The sequence below is a fragment of the Bombus bifarius genome, unplaced genomic scaffold (assembly GCF_011952205.1).
Source record: "Bombus bifarius isolate JDL3187 unplaced genomic scaffold, Bbif_JDL3187 scf7180000008169, whole genome shotgun sequence".
In the NCBI taxonomy this organism is placed as follows: domain Eukaryota; kingdom Metazoa; phylum Arthropoda; class Insecta; order Hymenoptera; family Apidae; genus Bombus; species Bombus bifarius.
Genome location: NW_022884490.1, coordinates 254277 through 278711, shown reverse-complemented (window position 1 = coordinate 278711; position 24435 = coordinate 254277). Strand labels below are relative to the sequence as shown.

General features: G+C 46.5%; 2 protein-coding genes across 3 annotated transcripts in view; one reads left to right on the top strand and one right to left on the bottom strand.

Moving 5' to 3' along the window:
* The window catches only part of LOC117209276, a 220385-nt gene extending 200224 nt beyond the window's left edge, over positions 1–20161 (top strand). For both annotated transcript variants that reach the window (XM_033451077.1, XM_033451079.1), the window contains one exon: positions 12709–20161. In XM_033451077.1, the coding sequence (XP_033306968.1) occupies positions 12709–12939 (231 nt within the window). In that variant the 3' untranslated portion in view covers positions 12940–20161. The remainder of the gene's footprint in view (positions 1–12708) is intronic.
* Positions 20162–23858: 3697 nt separating this feature from the next.
* The window catches only part of LOC117209307 (potassium voltage-gated channel protein Shal), a 115894-nt gene continuing 115317 nt past the window's right edge, over positions 23859–24435 (bottom strand). Inside the window, exon 5 of the mRNA XM_033451160.1 lies at positions 23859–24431. Coding sequence (XP_033307051.1) covers positions 24393–24431 — 39 coding nt within the window. The 3' untranslated portion in view covers positions 23859–24392. The remainder of the gene's footprint in view (positions 24432–24435) is intronic.

The window sequence follows — 24435 nt, the reverse complement described above, 5'->3', positions numbered from 1 at the left end:
TTAAGAGGCTGCTTCGTTCTCCCTTCGCTCTGCCTTTCTCTCTCGTCTTTTTCTATTTCCCCTTGAAAATGAAGACGATACAGGTCGTGAACCATGGATTCGATGCCTTGCGCGATATTTCTGCTGAAATTGTACGATAAAGATCACAGTCTTCCAATCTGAAAATGTCTCGATACTTTCAGCACACGGAATAGTTTTTTCAAAAAGTCTCAGTTCCAAGCTCGAGATTTAGCAGTTCTGAGCTCTTCCAACGAAGGAGAAAACGACGAAACGGGCGAAATAAAACGCACAGTATAGTACATTTAACCAACGATAAGATCGAAGCTCGTTCGGTAGATCGATCAGTTCGTACGCGTTACCTTCAACGAAACTATAAGAATTTTCGGCTGCAGAATTTCCAGCTGCTCCTCGTCGACTTACAGATAATCGCGACAACGCGACGTCGACGATAACCGGCCAAGTCACCGCTGGAAAGTTAATTAAGCACGTTCCAATAAACTTTGCCCGACAACAGTGACGTCGCTGAACGGGAATCAACGACGAGCAGCCGGAACGAGGATTTATCCGGCGGCGGATCGCTGCAAGCCACTCTCTCGGACACAGAGACCGGCTTCAGGGTAACAGATACCACAAACGGTATTTTAAGCGCTCAAGGATCAATTCATTTAGATACACCGAGTCTGGAGACGTCTGTTAGAGCTGCAAGTACAACGTTTACTCGTACCTCGGGTTGCTGAGAGTTTGATATTCGTGAAACTCGTGGTTTTTTCTCGATGATACTCGTCGAGGAACGCGTAGCTTCGAGCTGCGAGCAGAGAATTCTCTTGGGTTTTAAATGCTTCACTATCTTCGCCGGTCTGTGATAATAAAATCTGAAATGTTCTCCGTCAGACATGTCTGGGGAAACGTGAGCTTCGAAATATCGAACTTGTACGATTTGGAATATTCGGCGGGCGTCGACAAATTAACAAGACCTACGACACTTTAGACCCAATACGTCTTTCGGTTCTCCACGAAGTTACTTTTGATCTGAAAAGCCAAGAGCTGTGGATTGCTTCTTGCTGATCTCTTTTCTTCTATTCTGACCTATATTGCAGCGGAATTCGATTCATAGACGGCCGCTAATCGGTTCGGAATAAAATCTGCGAAGGATGGTATGGTCGTCGAAAATTTTTAATTCAACCTCGAACGAAAGTTCCATAGGGAGGTGGAGAGGGGCGGAGGACTAAAAGGAATCTGTGAGTGGCGGCGGCGCAGCCGGAAACGTGGTCTCCCGTTGCCGCGCTGAATTCTCGCATCGTCGAGCCCGCGTCTCGTTCCATTTAACATTTAGAAAGGAAAGGATCGATGAATCGAACGGGAACCGATTCGCATTGTTAAGCAGAGCGTCGAATTATAGGCAAATACCGTTCGCCGTATCCACGACCCTGAATTATCGGGGGTTGAGGCGGGCACAACGACGATGACGCAGACCGTACGCCCCTTTCTATTTTCTTTTCCAAGCTCCAACGGTCGCCAGCGTCTCCGCTCATTCTTCTCTTAAATTCAGAGATAAAGCGCTTTGCCGCTCCATTAAGTCGGCATGCTCCGACAGAAAAAAACCTGGAACTGTCACGCGTTACATCCCTGACTATCGAAGTCCTTCGCGTCTCTTCGTAGAATAATAGAACTAGTGCTGGATAGAACGAGAAAGAAAGAAAGATAGAGAGAGAAGGTTGCTCGATTTTTGTTTAGCGAGATCGAGTTGTTTGAGAGTTTACGTGGAACAACGGTAGCCGACCAACCATTCTGTCTCGTCAGATAACGATTCTAATGCTGGCGGAAACGAATGAATTCACTGTACGCGGAAGAAAGAGGCTTCCCTTTTTAAGGGAACGTTTTTATAAAGAACTTAAAGTTAGCCTGGCACGAAGTTACCTCCGTGGACAAGTTAAATTCATCCGACGTGGCCTGCGAGTTGTCGCCGCCGGGAATATCATTGCCCCATAATAACGTTTCATTAAAACTCGGCCTAAAGATTAAGGGAAGTACGATAAGTATAAATCTGGCCGATGAATCTTGCGCTGGCGCAATTTTGCCGAAGAATAAAATTTAACCGCGCCGAAACTACCTCGTGCCTGGAACTTTTGCATTATTAAACGAAGGCTCGTTCGATCTTAATTTTCCGTCTGGAATTCGACGACAAAGGGCCGCGTACGCGGGAATAGATATCGAAACGGTGGATGTTCATCGTGAAGCAACGGCAGTCGGACAATACGACGGCGGGACATGGCGGAGGATGTTAGGTGGCTGGCTTCGATAGGCCGACCTATTAAGGTATTGAGACCTTATCTGAATGAAGACGGCGATATCGCGGGAACGCCGCCATTTCGAGTTCCATCTGCTTCGTGCTCGATCGACAATCGCGAATGGCGACGAACGTCATCGAAGCGACAAAGCACCGATTCTCCTCGACCCCCGTCGATTCCTGAGCTCTCCCTTGCGGAGACGTCTGTTGTCCTGGCCGGGTAAAGTGGGGTGCCTTGAAAATGTCAAGGAAACGTCTACCATCGACGTAGGACGAGGTACACGCACAGAGAGCAGCGTTTCACCAAGTGGGTCGTACGTTTGTTCGACGCGTTTCGATTATTCTCCGGGTAGGAGACGGGTTCGGGATCGGTACGAGTGGCAGGATGGAATTTCCGAATCGGAATCCAGGTCGAAATTCTCGAATAATTCTTTGCTTTCGTCCTTGAGAAACGAAATACGCTCCTGAGCCAGTGAATCGATTTCATTAACAAATTCCAGATACCCTGGACCGTGACGATCCGCAGATCAAATCGTCCCCATCCTTTGAAACACACGCGTCATCTATCAACGACGAAATTCCCCGTTGCTGACGATTTATTCCATGTCCGGATCGGTGTCAAAGCAGAAGCTAATTTATCCGCTGGAGGCAGTCGCGTTTCGACGCGCGCGCCAACTTTGCGGCGAGGAAAAAACGCGGGAAAGGAAAGAAGGGCGATAGGTACGCGAACAACGAGGGGGATGCATTCTCTCGAGGGACGTTGGCGTGTACCGGCAGCCCCGCGAGAAATGATTCGCACCGGCTACGCGCCTTTGAGCTACCGACAGACGAATCGAGCTACCTCCGATTAATTTTGCCCGCGGCGAAAGGAAGGGCGGGCTTTTCGAAAGAAGAAAGCCAGCCCCGCCAGAGCAAACGAGCTCTCGACCGTGTTCTAGCGTTTTTCAACCCTTTCTCCTTGTTCTTCCGCTCTATTCCTCCGCCATCTATTTCTCCTCTCCCCCGCTCTGCTCTGTTACGCTGCTCGTTATTCCCGTAGACCGTCACAGCAACTGAAAATTTCATTCGCACTGCGTAATAGATTCCGTGGCACAGTTCCGAACGATAGTCGCGTTGGAATTTTTCCAAGGGGTGATTTTTACAAGAGCATCGTCGTTGTCGTAAGAATGGCCAGAGTGCCGGAATATAGCGGCGACCCAGTGGCGAGAATTGCCGAATCGGACGGTTGGATCGTGGCTCGATTTGCTCGACTAATTGGCCAGAGGAGCGCTTTTAAAGCTGTACGGGTGGGTTCGCGTACGTTTGGCGCGGAGAACTAACGCTGCAGTGGCCTGTTGCGGATCGTTAAATTTGTTTCTTGCTCGCTGTGCGGTGGTAGAATAAACCGACCAACAGAGAGTCAACCGGATGTTACCGTACCATGTTACGTTTCGGTAACACGTAATCAGAAACCTTTCTCCAGCTTTTTCTTTCTCTTTCGTTCTTAACGTTCTTCGCTTAAGTTCTCCTCGCTGTACCGCAAGATTCTCCGCCAACGAATTCGTTTCCATTCTCTGAAATCAACAAATTTCGAACCGATGAAGTCTTATCGTCGAACGGTATCGTCGTCGTTCCTGTTGAGGTTATTCGATGTGTAAACAGAGAAAACACGTGGATAAATCGTAAGGCAGAAAATATATGTAGTATCGGGGAGAAGGGCCTAAGAAACGTCGAGCCAACTATAGACAATGCCGCGAGAGCCGAGGCGCTGTCGGCTCCATCAATGCGTTATCGAGTCCTTCAAATAAATAGCTTTGCCGAAAAGGCCTACGTGACCCTGGCTACGAGCGTCCGCGGAACACGTGTGCGGTGGGCCTAGCAAAAGACAAAAGAATGCTACAACGGCCAGAGAGTCAGTTGAGAAGCAGAGTGTGAGTTGAGCGGACACAGAGTGTGAATCGACGTGCGACAATATTATAATCGGTCCTTTTGTTCTCGAATATCGCTTATTTAAACTACACTAAACTCTATTTATATTCCTCTTGTTGTTGAATATCGCTTCTTAAAATACATTACACTTTAAACCCACCTAATTACTTGTCCTTACTCTAAGAATCCATCAGTTACTACATATATTTAAATAGAAGTGTAATTATAAGTAAGAATACAATTTGAGCTGGTCCAGATCCGTACGCTAGCTGTGTTACCCAATAACTGAAAACCCCGAAGCCAATGTCGCCTGTCTACTGTTTTATGGCCTGACTTCGTCGCAGTCTTTTGTCTACGCGCTGTCGATGGCTTCAGTGCTTGAGAAAACTAAAAAGACCAGATGTAGAGTTTTCTTAAAAGTGGTAACCATTTCAACAGTTCCAAACTACACGGATTTCGTTGTCCGCGCCGAATTCGGTAATTCTGGTAACATCGTGCGAGCCGAAAATCCGAGCAAAGTGCGTGCTTGTCGCGAGCCGAAAAATACTCCAAATGGTATCAGCCACACCCACGTCTTCGGCGGCGGCTCGAACTCCGCTACGACAAAATTGCACACGAAAATTTACGACACCGTCTCGTGTACGTCGTTCCCGCGACGTTTGCCAATTTGACGAAGCTAGAGCGAACGACTCTGCCTCCTCACCTCTTTCTTTCTGTCTTCTGACACGCGTATATCCCTACGTGGATCGTTTCGATACTCGGCGCACGTCCCAGGACGATCGTTTCCGACGATCGTCCTCGACGTGACGATCCGGCGACGATAGACGACCGTGTTCTTTATTTCAGCGTTTCTGTTTCGCACACGCGAGTGGATCGCTCTCGGCGAACGTTAGAATTAAAATGAAAGCGGTGAATGATGCGGCGTCCCCAAATTTCCAAGCTACTCGCGAAACAAAGACGAATTGCAAATTCGTCGAGACTCGGGAAATGTCGTCTGACTTGGAAATTTCAAATCCTCTGGAGTCGATTTCGATGGTCTGGTCGTCAGGGCACGAGACACACGATGGAAGTTTTTTCCTTTTTACTTTCTAATCTAAACTTTGGAAAGTTTCTCGTGCGATGTGGCTATCGCGAGTGCTTATTTCCACGGAAAGGGTGACCGCGCGTGTCCAGCCGGCGAATATTGGTTAATCGCGATCGCGGGAACGGTTTCGTGCGAGAAATCGTTAAGAGCTGAGGTTAAAGGGTTGCACCGAGGGAGGGCTGTATCTCGACACAGTTTCACGAGGAAACACGGCGAAGCTACGAGCGATTCTTGAAAGAAGCGGGCTCGAGAGAAAGGGCCCTTTCATTTTTAAAACAGTCCAAAGGCGTGCACGGCTGTGCTTCCGTACACACGATATCTTTAGGGTTTAAGAGCGAGAGAGACTCGACCATGCGAAACAAGATCTTTTTCCTTTAACGTTTCCTTAACACCGAGGTTGCTTGGCCAGGCGCGCCAGCCTCGTCTCGCGTGGATGGCCGACTCATTAATTTTAATCGACGCGAGTGCTTGGTCGCGAATTTGAATCGCGTTATTCCGGCAAAAATATAAAATCGACGTTGAACCCGGTCGAACGATCTTTAGTCCCGCGACCTCTAGTTTCGTTCAAAGCGTGTGACACGAAGATTTAGTAGCCGGCCGCGGCGGCGCCGCCGAGGAAACAAGGCGGACAGCGGAAAAGAGGCGGTCTTTCATTTTTAAAACAGCGAAACAGCTCAGCGACGCCTCGAGAGCTTTCCAGGCTTTAAGAAAGAACGTAGCGGAACACGCGAAACGCAGCCGTAGAAAACCCTTTTAACACGCAACTTGCTTATTTTAGTAGAAGGCTGTTTAAAGAGAAAGAAGCGGACGCGTGTTTGATGCCGATTTCGCGGCTAATTCATTCGCACCGGGTCGCCTGTGCTTCGTACTCGGCTAACTACGATTCCTCCGTCGTGTCCGGCGAAAAAACCGTTCTCACGCGTTTCCTGTATTCGCACGTACTTGGAGCACGTTCCGCTTTATCTCATCAACAGCGGCGGATTTTTGAAAGATTCGTGCATGATTATGCAAACGAGCCTGTCGTTTCACACGAACGTTCCCGAACGATTTCTAGAGAAGCCACAGGGTTGAATGGAATTTTTGCTCCGAGAATCCACGGCGGAGAAAGATTTTCCGAGGCCTCTAAGATCGCGACGATTCCGGCTTCGATAGAAATTTCGAATTTCTAGAGTATCGAGACGATGTGGAGGTCGCCGAGAGTCACGGCCGTTTCCGAGATTTTGGAAATTCGCGTCTTCCGCGATCGTACAGCTGCGGAATCTTCCGACGATGAAATTTAAGACCTCTGACCTCGTATTCGTCCTCGTAATCCTTGGACATTTTGGAACGTAGAATTGCAGATCTGTGGAATCTTCGAAAATTCCCGAAGCTACGAATTCTAAAGCAACAACACTCGCGGTTCAGCTCGCATATGGGAAGAATTTGCGGAAGAATCGAGTCGGTTCTCGTCTCGGACGAAGGGAAGTCCCTTCCGGGGTGTAATAAATTCGGACCATGGAGGGACGGAACAAAAATATGGGCAAAAATATCGCGAGAAAGAGACGCCGGTCTGGAGAGTAGCAGGAGTTGGTTGTCGCGCGACTCGAAGGCTCATTTGCATTGCGTGACAGAGCTGTTTTCCACGACGGCAACCCTTTACGTTTTATACAGCCGGCATGCGTTGCATGTCGTTATTCCTTGACTTTCGCCCCTCGACAGACCGGCTGGCTGATTTTTATTTTTCCACTACCCCCCTTTATCCGAGCCGGGTTCGTTCTTTCTCCTCGTTCATCCCCCTCGCGCTTTGCTTCTTGTTCTCCTCTTTTTTTCCTTCCATTTTAACGATTAACGTCGAGCAGACTCGACGTCGTTATTGATTAAGCGAACACGTGAAGGCGCACCAACATCTTGCATGCCGGAATTTCTCCTTTTTTCCCCTCTTTCCTTTTTTCTTTTCCCTTTTTTGCTTGATCCGCAAAACCTTATTGTTCCGCATACGTCGCCGTTTCGTCGTATTCCTTCTCAAAGCAGAAATATCTTTTTAAAAACTGTCTGATAGTGGCGCTGGAAGTGTAGTTGCTCTGTTTAATTCAATTACGAAATCAGGTTGTTGGTTTGCCGGTATTCTATTTCATTTGTGACAGAGACGCCTGATAATTAGCGTGATCATCCGTTGATCCTGGGTTCCCAGACCACGTGTCAAATCCTATTATATCGCCATTATAAATTGACACCGTCGTTTAGGTGGCGCGAACAGGGTGTATAAGGATCATCTTGGATAGAGCGAATAGAGGTGGGCAATCCGCGAGAACAATCGTTCCTGATATCAAATGCATTTGCTTCGATGAAAGGGCTTTCTCTCTGTCGGCAGAGATGGAAGGGCCAGTGGGAATCGTAATTGCAAGATGGATCCCTGCCTGTTCTTCATTATGTCAACCTTGCCGACTCCCTATTCGCCTAGACGTCGTTTCTCTTCGCTCTCTTCTCATCTGTCATTATGTATTATAGCTTGCCACTGATGTCGCACCATGCATTTACATTTTACAACTCGCTAGCTTGCTTAATCTTTATTTCTTTCATGTTTTTATTCCAACTTGTCCCCCTTCTCCCCATTTTTCTTCCTCTTTTTACTCCGTAGTCTATCTTTCCTTATTTTCTCTGCATTATTGTGTTTCTCTCCTGTTCGCATCTTAACCGCAGTCTCATTTTTTCCAACTCCATGAACTTTCTATTTAACATTTTTTCTTCCTTCCTTCCTTCCTTCCTTTCGCTATTTTAATTTCACATCTTTCACGAGACTTCTCCCCTCTCGCTTCTAGCTGTTTTTATAGCCCGTCTTATTCGGCTGTCACTAAAAAGCAGCGCGAGGGAAGAGCCATGTTATTCTGTCAAGAAACTCAATTAGCCGATCATTAATAAGGAATTCAGCGTGTCACGAGTATAAATGGAAGCACCCTTCTGGCTGTCTATAGAGAACAGGACCGCGGGGATTCCACTGGATGCGCTTCCATCTTCCACCTGTTCAGCGACAAGCATCACCAGCCGCGCCATCGTGTTTCTTTATCGATCGTTCCAACGGAGATGCCTTTAATCCCCAACAGTGCGAGCAGTTATCTTTATTTACCCACGACGGAACAATCCAGTCTCGATTAGGAGCAAAGAATTTAACACTCCTTGAAACCTTATCGCCTCTTGACGCTCATAAAGAAAGATTTCGAAATTGTATCTTCCACTAACCTAATCATTTTTTACGGACATAGTTCAGCGACAATACGTTTTCTCTTGGAAAAAATGAAATTACGATTCACGATATTTAGGGCGTTGAAAATTTGTCACGATGAATCGAGTTTCCATATCCAGTTGCACTCGTAGAATGATAATTCAAGATCCAGGTCACACGTCGTAGACGATACCTCGTCGGACCTTTGTATTTTTGACATTTGCTCCTTGCGTCGCGTTGTCCACGACCAGGACAGATACTCGTAATGAAAGATTTATTTTGTTTCCTTCGTTCTACTGTCATTTCGTCCTTTTTTTTCTTTTTTTTTTTTTTTGGTCTTCGTAAACTTCCAACTCATTGTCCGATGTCTTTTGGTCTGGACAATGGCCACTGGTCTAGATTCTTCGCTGGTTTCTATCAGATTTTTCGTTCGCTCAGAGTTTCTTCTCCTTTTGTAATTTCTTTTAGTTCGTTGTTCTTTGTCAGTGTTTCTGCCGGCCTGCCACCCCTGCAACATTTTTTCCCTTCTCTTCTATCATACTCTCGCAGACTTCTTTTTAATTCTTGCTACCTCCGTTCGCTAGTTTTTGTTATCTTACGTGTCATTTATCCTCTGTCTTCGACTTCATAAATCTTCTGCAAGCCTGTTCTCGTTCACCAACACCCATGCTCGCTCGCCGTTTCGCGAATAAATTCTAAACGACACTCGGCCGTGAATAACGCCGCGCCAGTCTCTCGATTCTATGCTTTGATTGGCATCGTTCCCACGGAAATTCCTGCGAACCGAGGGGTAGCTCACAGCCGAGGAACATCATTAGCCGACACCGAATCGAGAATGCTATTTACCCGACGAAAGCGGAACGAACGATTCCTGGCCGGTGTGAGACAGATGTCCTCCCGGCTCATCCTTGCGCATTCTGCGTGAAACTTAGCACAAGAACGTTGCTTGCGGATCAATTTAATCAGCCACTCGCAGCGTGTCATTGTTTCAAGCGCCGGCTGATTATTATTCTATGAAAACGCCCCCCTTTCCCTTCCTCCTTCTCTCCTTCTTGCCTCGAATTCGTTGCGAAACGAGCCTCGAAAACGCGACTTCCTCTTCTCGTTCCGTACTACAGCAGAATAGACGCAAGGCGAATTCGGGGTACGGACGCCTTTTGCTAATTAGATATCGTACCTTAACGATACTCGGAGAAATCGTGTCATTCTCGAAACTAACATCTTGAGAGCGAGCAGCTTTTCTACGTGTTCCTTTCTTTCTTTCTTTCTTTTTTTTTTTTTTTTCGACGAAGCTTGACAACTTTGTGATTCGAATGCTCTCGAAAAGAATATTTTATGAGCTCTAGAGAATATATTCGGTTTGGAGAATTCTGCGAGTTAATTATCGCTTTGTGATTTATTTATAGTTATTATTGGACGTTATAATTGAAAATATTCCGGGTTGGCGGTCTGCGCTGTCGCCGGAGAGGCAATCGAGTTAATTATTGCGATACACTTTTTGGTCAATAAAGAGGATGGGAAGGTATTGGGGAGATGAGTAGGAGAAGAGAGGAGCGACGAAATTCGCGGTTGGATCGCATATTCGATAATTAAGCCGCAACACGCTACAATTAGCGTTGGCCAATGTGTAAAACGAGTTACCGCCCAGTGCCTCGACCCGGTCGCGTATAGATCATTATTTCTCCAGTGGTGGTCTGTTCAATTACACCGGGAATTGAACAAGGTCGGACGATTTTTCTCGGCTCTCCGCCGATGAAAGGAAACGAACTATTCGAATCGAGCTTTCGAATTATTATCTTGGAAACAAGTTGCGCTCTCTCGTCCGATGCCAAGCGAAAAAGCCGACGATTACCGAAATTTTCTTCCCCAAGGAGAATCGTTCCGTTATCTGTTCCTCGTTTTTCTTCACACGCTGACGTTTCGACCGGAGACACGTTCAGACAGCGAAGATATCGAATTTTTCCCTTCGGATAATACGATAGTCGTGCACTGATATCGAGCGATACGCGCGTATCGAAAAAAAATACGGCGGAGAAGGGTGGCAGCGGAGAAAAGAAAAGACATCGTATCCAGAGAGCAGGAGGAAGAAGAAGAGAGGAAGATGGAAAAGAGGAAATAACGTCCGGTAGAACGAAGTACATCAAGACAGACAGCAGAACGAATCGATTTGGATCGCGTGGATGGCTGAGTGCTGTGGAACGGGAATTCTCGGTGCATCGATAATTTAAAGAACTGGAGAGCCTCTGCCTGCTCGCGAAAAGTTATTCGAAAGGGTGCACGGAGAAGAGTCGAATGGAAGAGTGCAAAGGGGTTGGCGGTTGGTTGACTCCCTCCTTTCGGGTGGAATTTAATTTCATTGAAAATCCGACGTCGATGCTTCGGCGAAACGAACGAACGAACCTTTCTGCCGTGGCAGAACGACCAGGGATCCGGCGGTGACGTCGTGAGCGTCGCGACGCGTTCGTCGCTGGCCTGGTCGGGCCACGTGGCGCACAGCGTCGTACGGTAGCGCGCAGTCTGGTCCTCGGAAAATATCGCCAAAAATTGCTCTGGCCTCGGTCTCGCCTCTGCCGGAAATTAAAGATTCAACGAGCCGAGGGTAATTCCGGGGACGAGGAACAAGAAGCCCGAAGAGGAGAAGCGTCAGAAGTAAAAACGACGAAACGTTGAAAGGGAGGGAAAGAGAGAGAGAGAGAGAGAGAGAGAGACGGGTGGAAGTAGGAAGGGGAAAGAGAGAAAATGATACGAGGGATGAAAATGGAAATCGATGCGCACGAAGAAGCTGGCAGCACGGCGGGACGAGTTACATTCGGCGTCGTTAAGTCGATATCGGGGGATGCCCGAAGAAAACGTTTAGGGGGACCATTTTCACTACCCCGGGGGGATGGAAAAACTTTATAGGCGTGCTCGCGAGCGCATGAAACACGCCCTTTTGAGTTAATGCGACCGTGACCTTGAAACTGACTTAATTATTCGCCGGCTTACGAAGTCGGAGCGAATTAAAATCGCGTTAAAGGTACTCCCTTTCGCCGCAGAATCTCCCCTCTTTTTGCGCTAATCTTTCGCCCGCTTTTATTTCGTTGGGATGTTTATACCGGGGAGTAAATTAGGTCAGGAATAATTTTGATTACCGGCGAGGGGATAGAGCTGACGGACAATAAGAACTCGAGTGGCGAGGAGGGCTGTTTCGCTTTTAATGTAGGACTTTACGAACTTCTAAATTTAACTTTTGGAAAGCGTAATACGTCGTCGATTAGTTTACGAGAAACTTCGCGCCTTTGTCACGCACGTTTATCTTTCTCGCTCGTACGCGAAGCTTCTCAGTGGTAATCGAAATACTTTTCGATACTTGTCCATGGAAAATTCCTCGTTTCTCGGAAATGTCAACGACAGTCGGAGAAAAGAAGCGCGGAGGATCGTTAACGCGGATGAGAATGGCGACAGCAAGGTTGGAAAACTAGTTTGTTCGAGGTAATAAAGTGCGAGCCCGGTGTTTTATAAGCGCGAGGGAGCGGTTCGCGAGGCCGCGGACAAAGGGATCTTGTTATTGTTAATTTAGCATAATTTCCCTTGCGGAGGCCGTGGCACGGCTTAAGCGCAACGACGGAAAAATTAGCACTTGTTATCTGAAATAGCCGCGCAGCGAACGACGTTGGCCTGCGCCAGTACAATAGGAACGGAGCGGGACAAAAGACGGCAAAATTTTCAGGCCCCAGTGATATTACGCGGCGTGATTTAATTTCTGATTACAAGAGAAATCCTGCTTTCCCAACCCGATGTGTTATCATTCTGCTTAATTAAATCATTACGATAACTGGGTCGTTCAGCGCGTCGCTCGTAATTTAAGTAATTTATGTTAAATTATTACAACGGCCATAAATTATAATTACATCGATGTACATCCTGTCACCGTATACTTTTCCACGTATTTGTACAATCCAGATTGATCGATTATCGACAGCCGCCTAGACGTATTAGAACGTACGCGTATCTACTTTTAATTCTGTAGCTCGACCGAATTTCAATATTTAATCTATCCCTTCCATAGGAATATCAGTATACCTTTGGGAGTAGGTAAATTACGTCGCATCGATGTCACGAAAGCTAGTTTTCCATCTTCTTGCTTTAATATAGTCGTATACTAATTCGAGACTCAGCCGAGCTTTCATCCTTGTTTCGCACTAGCTGCACGAATAATAATCTTGCTAATAAATTCTTGACGTTTCGCAGGAGGAATGCGCCTCGATGCTGCAGGATCTCAGCGACAAGATCAACAACAAACATCACGAGGTCCATACACACCCGCTACTGTCGATCTTCAAGATGGCCGAGGTCGAGGTCAAGTTGCCGTACAGCAACGAGGTCGGAGGTTTGTCGAGGTCGTCGAGCTTCCTGTTGGTCGCGATCCTCCTACTGCTCAGCCTGTTTCGATCGACGTCGACGTGCCTGGTCGCCTCGTGACACCAACGACCCACACCCATTTCCTATCGAGACTACTGAAATTTCTCGAACGCCTAGAAAAAGCTGCACGAACGTCTGCAAAAAGCCAGCGAGAATCGCGCGCAACAGCCTTCGTGGCTGTTGGATCATCAACGAACGTCGAAGTCGCAGTTTATCAAACGGGGCTCTAATCTTCGTGCCTCGTGGATCAAACGAGTAGAGAATTATGGATCGATGCCGCGATCGAGGATCGTGTTCCGTCATTCTCATTCGCAATTTAGATTTCATTTTCTTTCCTATCCGCTCTTTCTTTCCTTTCCACGGTTATTTTCCTCCCGATCGACTTTCCATTTAATTTTTCATTCGTTTATCTTGCCGAATTTCCTGGCTACTTCGCAACCTCTGCCTCTGTCTCTTTTCCCCTTGACCGCCGATCGAAATCGTTTACTCCGAACAGCAATCCGTCGGTTTCGTCGCAACGTCGTTTCTCGTATGTAGGTTCGATGATCTCTCGCGAGACGCACGCGGCGCGAAGCCAAGATTTTTATTGCTACACGGAGTACAGCATCGCTCGACGCCAACGACACAGCCCACTCGCTACGTGGTCAATAATAAAGGGGATCCCATGTGCGGAGAATGGGCGTGGATCGAAACACATGGCCCCCTTAGTCTCTCGCTGCTGGATCAGCGACGATATTGCAAGCCAGATCCCGAACCGATCTCGGTCATTAGAAACGCGCGCGACATTTTCCTTCCGCGCTGCAAGCCGTAACTGCGTCCGAAAGAGTCGCCTCGACAAACGTGGCCCAGTTCGAAGTAGAAACGTATCGGAGATAGTTTCGCCCGATTTCTCTCTGACTTTCGACGCCGGCTCGCGGTTCCACCCCAGCTTTTTACATTTTTTCCATTAGCATAACCCTGCGCGCGGCGTCGTAGTAGCAAATTTTTCCAAGTCGTTCTGGTTAACGTGGCGTTTGAATACGAAGCAAATTTGTCGAATATCTTCTCTCGAGAAAGAACTCTTATTTTAATTCGGTTTTCTGGTCGAGTTGACGGGATAAAACGCGAGGTCCTCGATCGCGTGCAACGACGACGCGTGTATAAAGGAAGCATCGTAGAGTCTGTAAATGACGAGCGCTAATTTACCGTGTAATTAAAATAAGCTAGCAGAAAACGCGAACGCTCCTCCTGTATCGGACCATTAGGTGTTTATTAACGTTGTTCAGAGCTAAATCTAACGGGCGTTTTCAGGCATATCGCAAGAGGCTCGAGTGTGTAGATAATTTGTAGATTGTTAAATAGAATTGTAACAAAACGATGTAATAGAACCGAAGGAAAGGAAGGGAGAAATCAACGCGGACGTACGAACGTATGGCTGGAATGATTATCGAAAACGAACGACGGCTATCTCTCGCGAGAATCGATTTATTATCACCACGATATAATAATCGCTATCTAGAATTTCACTTTTCTCTTTTTTCTTGTTTTCAGTAACCCGTTTTATGTTGAACATAGATAGCGATGATCCGTAGCTCGTTTTACGAGACAGTCGAGAAAGGCCAAATCCGGCCTGTTTAATTATGTTTTAGGTCGTGACACGATAAAGCTGATGCGAGTCGAGTATTATATGTAGCGTTGCGAGTTTGCGATAATTTGGCCGTTTTGCGAACGGTATCTGCATAGACGTGCGAGTACGTGCGCGAGAGACAGCCGCTTTAAAACGGTCGATTTGTCAGCGGAGAGAAGAGAAAGAAGCGGCAAACCGGGGAAACTTCTAAACAGCTTCCCGGACGCGTGACGTTTACAAACGACGCGGAAATACACGACCCGAAATTATTCAGCGGTAAAATTCCTCGTTCCGCTCGTCGACTCGATTATAATCTCGGCGCTGGCCAACTTTCGCTCGAATGGCGATTTTTGACATTTCCGATTGTACTCGCGTGAAACATCGGCGAGATTCCAATATTTGTCGCAGGATTTCCTTTCGATCGATAGAAAGACGATTGCGCCGGTAAACTGTCGCCTCTGAATAATTTTCCCCTTCAACGTGACGTATTTAATTTTCTTTCGAAACGAGAGAAAGCAAAGGTTAATTCGAAGACGAAAATTATCACGGCCAGAAAAGAGGTGTTTAGTTCCCGCGTGGCAAACCAGAAACCGCGTCTCGAGCCGGGGAAAAAAGAGGGTTTAAACGAGACGAGCGTACCTCGCGTCTGACGTATTCCGCGAATAGCTACGTGCTGCACGTTAGTCACGATCACGGATAAAACGCGGGAAGCGGAAGGGGATGCCGACGAGTGTTAGGAGCGAGGATGAAAAGAAACGGCGACCCGAGAATGCAAGAGATTCGTCAATTTAGCAGAATTAATTGTGCGTGCGTTCGCGCTCCAGACCGTGTAAAAAGCGGCGTGAACGAGTTCGAAGGAGATTCCGGTTCGTGTTCGTTCCAGACAAAGGACGTCTCTTTGTTCTAGTAGAATACCTATGTAGTTTTAAACCGAACAGAATATTTTTCTTTTAGTTTGAAACTTCTGGTATTTTCTTTTTTTTTCTTTTTTGTTTTTTAAATACCAGTTAATACTAATACCAATACTATTAACAAAATTGATTTAGAAATAGTTTTAACCCCGCTGTCCTCGTCGCTTCTTCTTCGCGTCCGTATCTTTTCCCAGATATCTGTTTTCTTCGGACTATTTCGTTTGTAAAAGGCGTGGTATACGTAAAAGGTACGAATATTGCATTGGATTGAAGTAAAATGAAATATTTAAAAGCTATGTATATTTTAATGATATCTATCGAAATGAAACATCCATTTCGAGGTCACATAGAACCGAGAAAGACAGCTGGGTTAAACTTAACGATCGTACGTCGATTTATTTGGAATTTTGTCTATCGACGTTCATTCGCGTTCCTGCTGGACGTGTGAATCTTTCCGAAAATTAAAAGAAAAGTCACGAAACAGTTGGCGAAACGCGTCGATGCAATTAGTAGATAGAATTTCGACGAAAACGGACGAACGTGAACCGGATCGAATGTACGTGACGTGGCTATCGGCAAAGCAATAATGTATAAAGTTTACGATCCACGGGCACGTCGCTCAAAAACAGGGGGTGGGTTGGGGTTGACGGGTTATATAGCCGAGGCGAAATGTATAAATGTCACGTTATACATAACACGCACGTAGGAGAAACCGTATTATAAATGTAACGCGTATATATGTTAATTCGCGTTGAAAATCTCAGCCCTGTCGGGCCAACGTACAGCTGATACGTTTTATCGCGACAGAACGAACAAACAAGAGAAAAGAACTGTCTCTCCTATAAGAACGTAGAACGATCGATTCCGTAAAACAGATTCGAACAGTTTGGAAAAACTGAAAGAACGGAGAATCGAGCGTATACGTACGCGTGTATGTGTGTGTGTGAGTGAGTGTGTGAGTGTGTATATGCATTCTCTTTCACGAAGTACGGAAGACTTTGTCGACGATGGACGCCTGCTTGTAAAGTACCTGTCGCGTCGATAACGAAAGATTCCAATGTTCTTAGATGTAATGAAACGGATGCACAAATTTATGTTGATTCTACCGTAGCACGAGAGTCGAAACTGCACCAAACACGCACACGTTTGCGATCGTCCCCGAGTTTCTATGCGATTTACGTTTGGTACAACTGTACATAAATTATGGTCTCGCGTATGTTCGTTAGAACTAGGAGTTCGTGTGGCCTAACTGTGTATCTTGTTCGTTATTTGCTTTCGATATTTTACTTTTGTCGTTACGCACACTTCCGTGCTTCGTAGAAACGAACAAGGATAGAATCCTATCGCGATAATCGAAATGGTGTACGACGAAAATGAACGGAGGTGAAAATAACGAGTTCGTGTGCCGGGTGTTTAAACGCAGAGGTAAAAGGGCGAGGAATAAGTTGTTTCTTCCAATAAGTTACGCTCGTGGGTCTTCGTATGACTGTCTGATTCTACTTGGCATGATTTACTGTCGAGACTCGACGTTCAAACATCCGTATATAAAGGTTACTCGTTCTGTCGACGCTTTGTACAAACGTTCATCCTTTCTTCTTTTTTTCTTTTTTTTTTGCGTTTACTCAAAAAAAGTACGAAGACTCATACGAAATCGATTACAAAAGCGACACCGTTGTTTTGAAGTTTCAAGAAACATTTCGAGAGCTTCGCGAAAAAAGAAGCGATGGCAATAATTTACAGAACGAACGCCAAGCCAAAAAGAAAACGCAACGCGAGATTGATCGAGCGTCGTTTCAAAAACTCGTACCGCGTCGCCTCGTAATACCGAGGTCGACGAAAAACAATCCGTGCAAAGACACGTTGATTCCAATCGAACATATCAAGGCCTCTTAGAAGTGGCTAGCCAATAAGCGGTTTTACTCTGGTTTCACGTAGCTTCAGTTTTTTCGATGCTTTTTTCGAACGTGCAGACACGGAAAACACTCAAAGTAGCCCGATCGCGCTCCGTTGCCATTGCACCAGGGATTTCTCCGCGTCAGAGAAGCGATCCGAGACTTTTTTGCCGATAAAAGACACTATTTTGTTGATCTTTTTCTCTTTTCGTCCGATCGAATGAAATTCGGCTCGAATCTTCGCCGACGAGTTTGCTACTTTACCGAGCGAGCTCACTCGGACGCCTCCCTAGATACATCTAGGGGAAAAGCTCTGCGTGGAGAAAATACCTGAACATGGCAGCACTGCACCGGCATATCGACGCCAATCGCTACATATAAAAACTAATCGCGAGTGTATGACCGCGAGGCGAGGACGCTACAAATGTGGCAGGGGTCAGAAATCGATTTTCCACGTGGGTTATACCGCATGGTCCTCTCGTATTCGATTCCTTAGATAGTAAGTAAGATCACTGAAAGCGTTTCTGTTTTACCGACAGCGAGAAACGTATCGTCGCCCAGTATCTATCCTGCTTTAGTAACTAGTTTCGTGGAGAACTACCTCATTCTTGGTACCGTGACAAAGTTCGTGGTACCGACACCAGGCTACGTCAATTTTTAGACACTTTTTTACCGTCCACCAGTTGTCGTACTGATGGAGGATACATTACGACCCTCTTAGCGTTTTGTTCGTTCGATTCTCTGAGCGCAAACGTATCATTGCTGACACTCTTACGTTCCTTGTAATCGGTATGTCTTGATTGTTTCTCATCCAAAGATTGTTCGATGATCGTTTAATCTTCGCGTGAAGCAATGGTGTCAATTCACGTAAGCCTCCTATGGAAGACGGTAATTCCCCGGACCTTTCCGTCGGTAAATCAGAACGAAAGCTCAACCTCTCCGACTACACACTTAACACCTACTAAACGCGCGCAATTATACATATACCCGTGTGCGTAAATACATATACATAATATACATATATATAATATATATATATATACATATATTTTATTACTTGAAACGCACTCTGACCCCGGCCACGCGTGTAATATAAAACGTATGGTTACGTAATGTAAACTTAAGTAGCGCACCATTCAAGATGCTTCATCCTTCCTAAACGACACACGTAAATCCTCGTACGACCGCCAGGTTTAAGGGGACCTCGCGTCTCGTAAGCAGGCGACGTCCAGTCAAGCGTATACTTGCTTACACGAATCGGTGGAAAAAGACGTGCCGCCCGCGTACGATCTGCCCCCTAAGGAAACTCATTTCTCCTTTCACGAATCAAAAGTCGTTGGAAAAAATTATAATATCGAGATCGAGGATAGAAAATTCGTCGATACGATCGATCCGATCGAACGTTCGGCGTATTATTCGATACGGCTATGAAGATAATTCCGTGGATCGCGAGATCAGCGAGTTACGTCAACGGTGAGGAGTGACGGCGCCACTTTTTCCGCCGCGTGAATATTTAACGAACTGGGATGCTTGCGAGACGCCTTTCAGGAGGTCACTTTAGAAAACGCAAAAGTGGGACGTCGCTTTCAGTAGATCTCTCTCGGTTCGCACGCGGAACAGGCAAACAGAAAAGTGGGAGGATAATAAAACTAAGGGGACGTATTCCGACTCCCCGTAGATACTCGAAACGTTCGCGATGAACGTAACCGTGTTCACGAGACTGTCGAGTATGTCCATGTGTATGAGCGCGCGCGCGCGCGTGCCCGGAAACCCTGTGTATGGCCGCTTTTTGCTTCGATCCAGCAACACGCCGGGAGAAAAATTAATAGTCTAATAAGAAAAACCCCTAAAGCGATTGATATTCCAATCTGGCTATGTCGTCAACTCGATGACGGTACCGAAAGACAGGACACCTTCGTGTAGTTTGTTTTAATTCACCGAATCACCTCTGAAAGCGAACATCGAATCTTAAAGGGACAAAAAGAATATCAATCGTTCTGCGTCTCAACCGAGGGGTGTCCTCGAGTTATTTCGTGCTTGTATATAGCAAATGCAACAATGGGCGATGGAGAATTGCCGGCAAATACGCACCGTAATTCTAGCTACTATGTACTCTAATGGACAACGATAATTGCGAATAATCGCGACAAAGACGAGACGGACGAATTCCTTTCGATCGATGCAACCCGCCATCGTAACGAAACTTCAAAATTCTGATTTCACGAGAAACACGGAAGAATCGAAGGAGAAAGGACACCCCTTAAATTTCAGAAACAACACCCTCTCTCAACTAACCCTCTAGTGCGATACCGCGATGTAACGTTGATTGTATATACCTATACATAAGTATACATACATATATACATATATATATATACATATGAATATACATAATATACATATGCATATACACGAAGGTACGCGTACCTAAATCACCTAAATGATCAACGGAGATCCTCGAGCGGCCATCGTCGTCGAATTTCGCCAATATCGGTGGTGCCTCGATAGCTTCCAGCGAGTTCGCGCGAACGACGACCGCTCGAGGAACGAACAAGCCGCTTAGAAAAATGTGGTCAAAGCCATCGATTAAAAAAAAAAATAAATAAATAAATATGGAGAAAAGCGACGTGGCGACGACTAGGGGAACGAATATTAACGAAATTACGATACACCGGTGCGGGTGGCGATGGTGTACGATAGATGAAAAATAAAAGAGAGAATATTGAAGTGGAGGGTGCGTGAGCGTGCGTGTGGACGATGCGAACAAGAGCGCGAGTACTTGTTATAATATTATTATACGGACGACTAACGAGTTGCCGAGGCGTTGGTAAATAAATACGAACGGGTCCTCCAGGGCCTCTGAAATTATAAAAGCGCTGCTCGAGTTTCTCATTCTTCCCGAAAACCATTTCGCACCAGCGTCCTGTTTATATATTAACCGAAGTACTGGGTAACTTTCTGCGTATTTTATTATTACCTGCGAGTTCTCGAAAATCGTCGAACTGGACGCTTACACTGCACCACGAGACTATTCGATCGCTTACCATTTTTACGATGGTCGAGCTTAACGCTACAGAAATTTCGAAATTTGTTGTGCCACGCGTAACGTATCGATACAACGTTTCTATAACTTTGTAGAACATCGTAAAACTATAAAAGTGTAACTATACCTTCGCGAGTCACTGTACGTTACAAACTTGATCTTCGCGAAAATTGACACTTTACTTACCAGAAGCCTATTAATAGGCATTTCGATGGCAATGCTCATCGACCGGCAGTCTATTAATTGGTTTTTGCCAGAACTAGCGACGTGTCCGCGAACGAATGAATCGGTCGGGTATACGAGTTTAACCGCGAGCGATAGGTAAAGTAGCAAGAAAGACGAGAATCTGAACGTAGTTTAAGAAACCAAAGTAAATTCGTATCAAGTAAGAAATCAAAGTAAGTTCGATGCTATTCGAAGAAGAACGAAATTTATTTCTGTCGGTCTCAGCTCCACGCGATCTTCGTCGAATCGACTAAACTGTGCAATCTATAGATCGAGCAACCGGTCGGTAGTTAATGAACGCGTCTTACTCGCGAAAGTTTGTCGCGGCCACTAATTAAATCGTCGAGCTGTTTGCAGAGCACACACACGGCGGTCTGTCCGCATTAGCCTCGATCGTGCCTTGGCAAAACACTCCAGCGAAAACAGTGACACGGTGAAATTAAACGTTCAGGCCAGGCTGTGATATCGATATCCACATCGGCCACGGATCGATCGTCCAATTTGGACGTGCGTCCACGCGTGCACGAACGTAGACCGCAAACGCATGTAGGTCAAATGCAAACGCAAACGCGAATCGGTCCGTAGGACGCCTGAATGAAATCTGTAACCGTGCCACACCTAAGGATTCCTTCGTTAAAAATACCGCAGAAAAACACGATCAGTCGATCCAACGATTTTTTCTTCTTTCTTTTCTTTTTTTTTTTTTTTTTTTTTCTTTCAAGAGGAGCTTCCGTTTTTCGTTCTTCGAATTCCTCGCGGTTCAAGGTTCGCCATTCGGACGCCGTAAAAGAAATTTATTCGCGAGCTGCGGCTGCCGATTCGTTCGAATTCATGGAAGTCAAAGAACAAGGATGTTTTTCGAAGACGATCGGTATTCGAGATCCATTCGCGCGAAAGATGGTCCCCACGATGGTGTGTTTTCCACGATGCTTTCACCAGCCAATGCTACGACGACAGATCGTCCACTTATTTCGTTTGAAGCGTTGTAGAATTTATAAAACGCCCAGTACACGTATAACCCGGTAACATCCCTCTTACGATTGTATTTGACGCGACCTCACGACTAGGCCAGCTTAACCCCACTTACCCCTCGGCTGCTCGCCGAGCGCAGAGAGGATTTAAAGGTATATTTCAACCTGCGAATATCGGCTGCTGCCACCCTGCACTCGTTTAACCGCGCCAACTGTCAAAACACTCGCTCGTCGAATAATTGGATTCTAGCGGGTTAGAGCGCGTCTACCCGCGGTTTTCTTCCACCCTGTCGTCACCCTTACTTACCGGGTAATGCATTTTTTCTGTTTTTTTTTTTTTTTTGTACATTCAGCAACCACGAATACGCGACGCCTAGTTGAAACATAAATTCGAGGCGATACTAAAAAACGATAACGAGTCGACTGGTAGGGTTTCTTGGAAGGAGACTGCTGACTTTCAAGATCGATGGCTAAGAAGCGATCGAAGGGACGATTAATCAGGATGTTCGCGCCGTGTAAATGGCGCGGTCCAGATTCCTCGCTCGAGAGAAAGTCCTCTCTATCAAAATAGATCGGTATTTTTCACGCTGGTTTCGCACCAGCGTACATTATAATTACTCTGAAAGGGGCGCGGAGGCGCTCCGCGGCAAATAGAGCAGACGAAAGCGAAACAAAGCCGTGGTGAATACGCGCGATCAGACAACGACGTCGAACTCGCCTCGATGACGAGTTAAAAATACAGATTGGATTCGACGTTAGAATCGAGCGACTCGGATTTTGATTATCGACTGTTCTTGGCGATCGATCGCGCCGCACGAGTCGAACGATTCAAACAGAGGCAAAGAATTATCCTCGTTACGCGCGTTGTTCACGAGCAATTACAGTCTGATCTATGTTCCTTTCCGCGATTCCCTTTCAACGACGTTACCTTTCACCGACAGTAAATGCTGCTCGATCTCGGTCCTCGTCGAGAAACTCTTCCTTCCGGTCTTTGAACGCTCCTTCAACTTACCCTCGATGATTAACCCGGATCAATTTGACACAGAGAGCTGTAATTAATCGGGAATAATCGAAGAATCGCCGGATCCTGTTTCTGGAGTCGATCGATCGGATCCGCTCGGAAAACCCTGTTCGTTCGTACTTGCGCCTTCGGTGAATCTCATTAGACCAGAAGGGTATCGATACTCGCATGTACACTCGATACAGTCGCGTGTGTGCCATAACCGGCCACGTACGGATATTTATATCCAATAACGTGCATGTGTGCACACACGCGCGTTTCACTGGATGTGTGAATAAATGAACCAGTTATTACGGCGACGGGGACAGGATAAGGCCACGGGTAATTCGACTTTCCATTTATTCGTCCATTGAAAAATAAAGCATCGCGATACATGGCAATTAAATTAATTAATAATAAACAAGATCGAATCTGCATCGAGTTACCTGCCATCGATTGTACGGAAGCATGGAACCGCTAGCTCGAGAATTATTTCTTTCTGGAGCCTCTGGAAAGCCTATAGAATGCACGATGTGCTTCTATGCGAGACAATCGCTCGAATTTAGCATTAACCAAGCATACACGCGCTGTATGGAAATTTCGAGCGAAGTTTGACGCGCGCCAGGTGATCCAGTCACACGAAACGAAAGATGGAAACGCGTCTTGCGTATCCTACGAAAGTTGATGGAAAGTTCGTGAAGCGTGGAGATACGGCGCAGATTTTATTAGCTCGCGCAGGGTCAAGAGACTCGGAGAGTTCGCTGGAGTCGATTCGCCGGCAGATTCGGCTGCGTCTTGCAACAATCTCAAAGGAGGCGAGCCTGTGGCGAACTCAACGACTGTTACCATGTAGCACGGTTCGCCTGAAATAGAGCAGCCGATTATTCTCTTTGCCATTAGCAACACGGGAAACGTGGATGTTGAATAGCTTGTTAAACATCTGCCTTTAAATAGAATCTCTGTGTGCCTTTAGAGCGCAGCTCGGACGTTCCATTTGCGGTGGACCGTCCGGCATAATGGTGAATACATTGATCAGCACGTTCCAGCATTTATGGCACCATCGATTTGTTTACCTAACACGGAGATTGCCTGCTGAGTTCAAATCTAACGCGAATTCCGTTACCACGAACTATCCTAAATTTTCAAAAGACTGTCGACATCGCGAGGATCGAACTGGTCGACCGGACGATTAAATTTCCTTAAGAAAAAAAAAAAAAAGACGGAAAACCTCCGAATTCCCGTTGCTCCGATTGCTACCAGCCGCCACAGCACGACGCTGTATTACGCTCGTTACGTAATTACTGGTTGCGAATAACGAAACGGGAAGTGGAGATCTGAAAAGTCCATCGGCTCTGGAAAAAAAGGGGCGAATTCTAATAGAACGAAAACGCGGCTGGATCAGCCGCATCGTGGCTCTAGCGTATAATCGTATCTGGTGCTGGAACACGTTCGCACAGACTCTCGACGGAACGCACACGAGGCTGGCCCTGCACGAACGTGCGCGTCTACCAACACGTAGAGAGGCACACAGTGTCGAACAGGGTAGGTAGGTCCAGTAGAGCGTCCACGTCTACCACGATGAAAGAGAGTAGGGCTTAATCAGTTAGTCGATAGGCAAATTGGCTTAGAGGCAGCGACCGACAGGGTGGTTTACAGAACCAGCAAGCCCCGCCAGTGGCCAGTGGCCGAGTGGCGAATCAACCCTTCGCCGATAAGAGTCGCGCCGTGTCCCCGATCCTTGCTGGGGTTTCCTCGACGAATCGTGCACCGAAACTGCCACCGGTGAAATTGCACGGCTAGTGCAAGTGTGATATTTCTCGTCCCATTCGGCCTGTCGGTGTACCGACTGTTTCCTTCGAGCCTCTTCATCGTAGCCGCTTGTCGAACGGAGAAAGAGGAACCAACTAT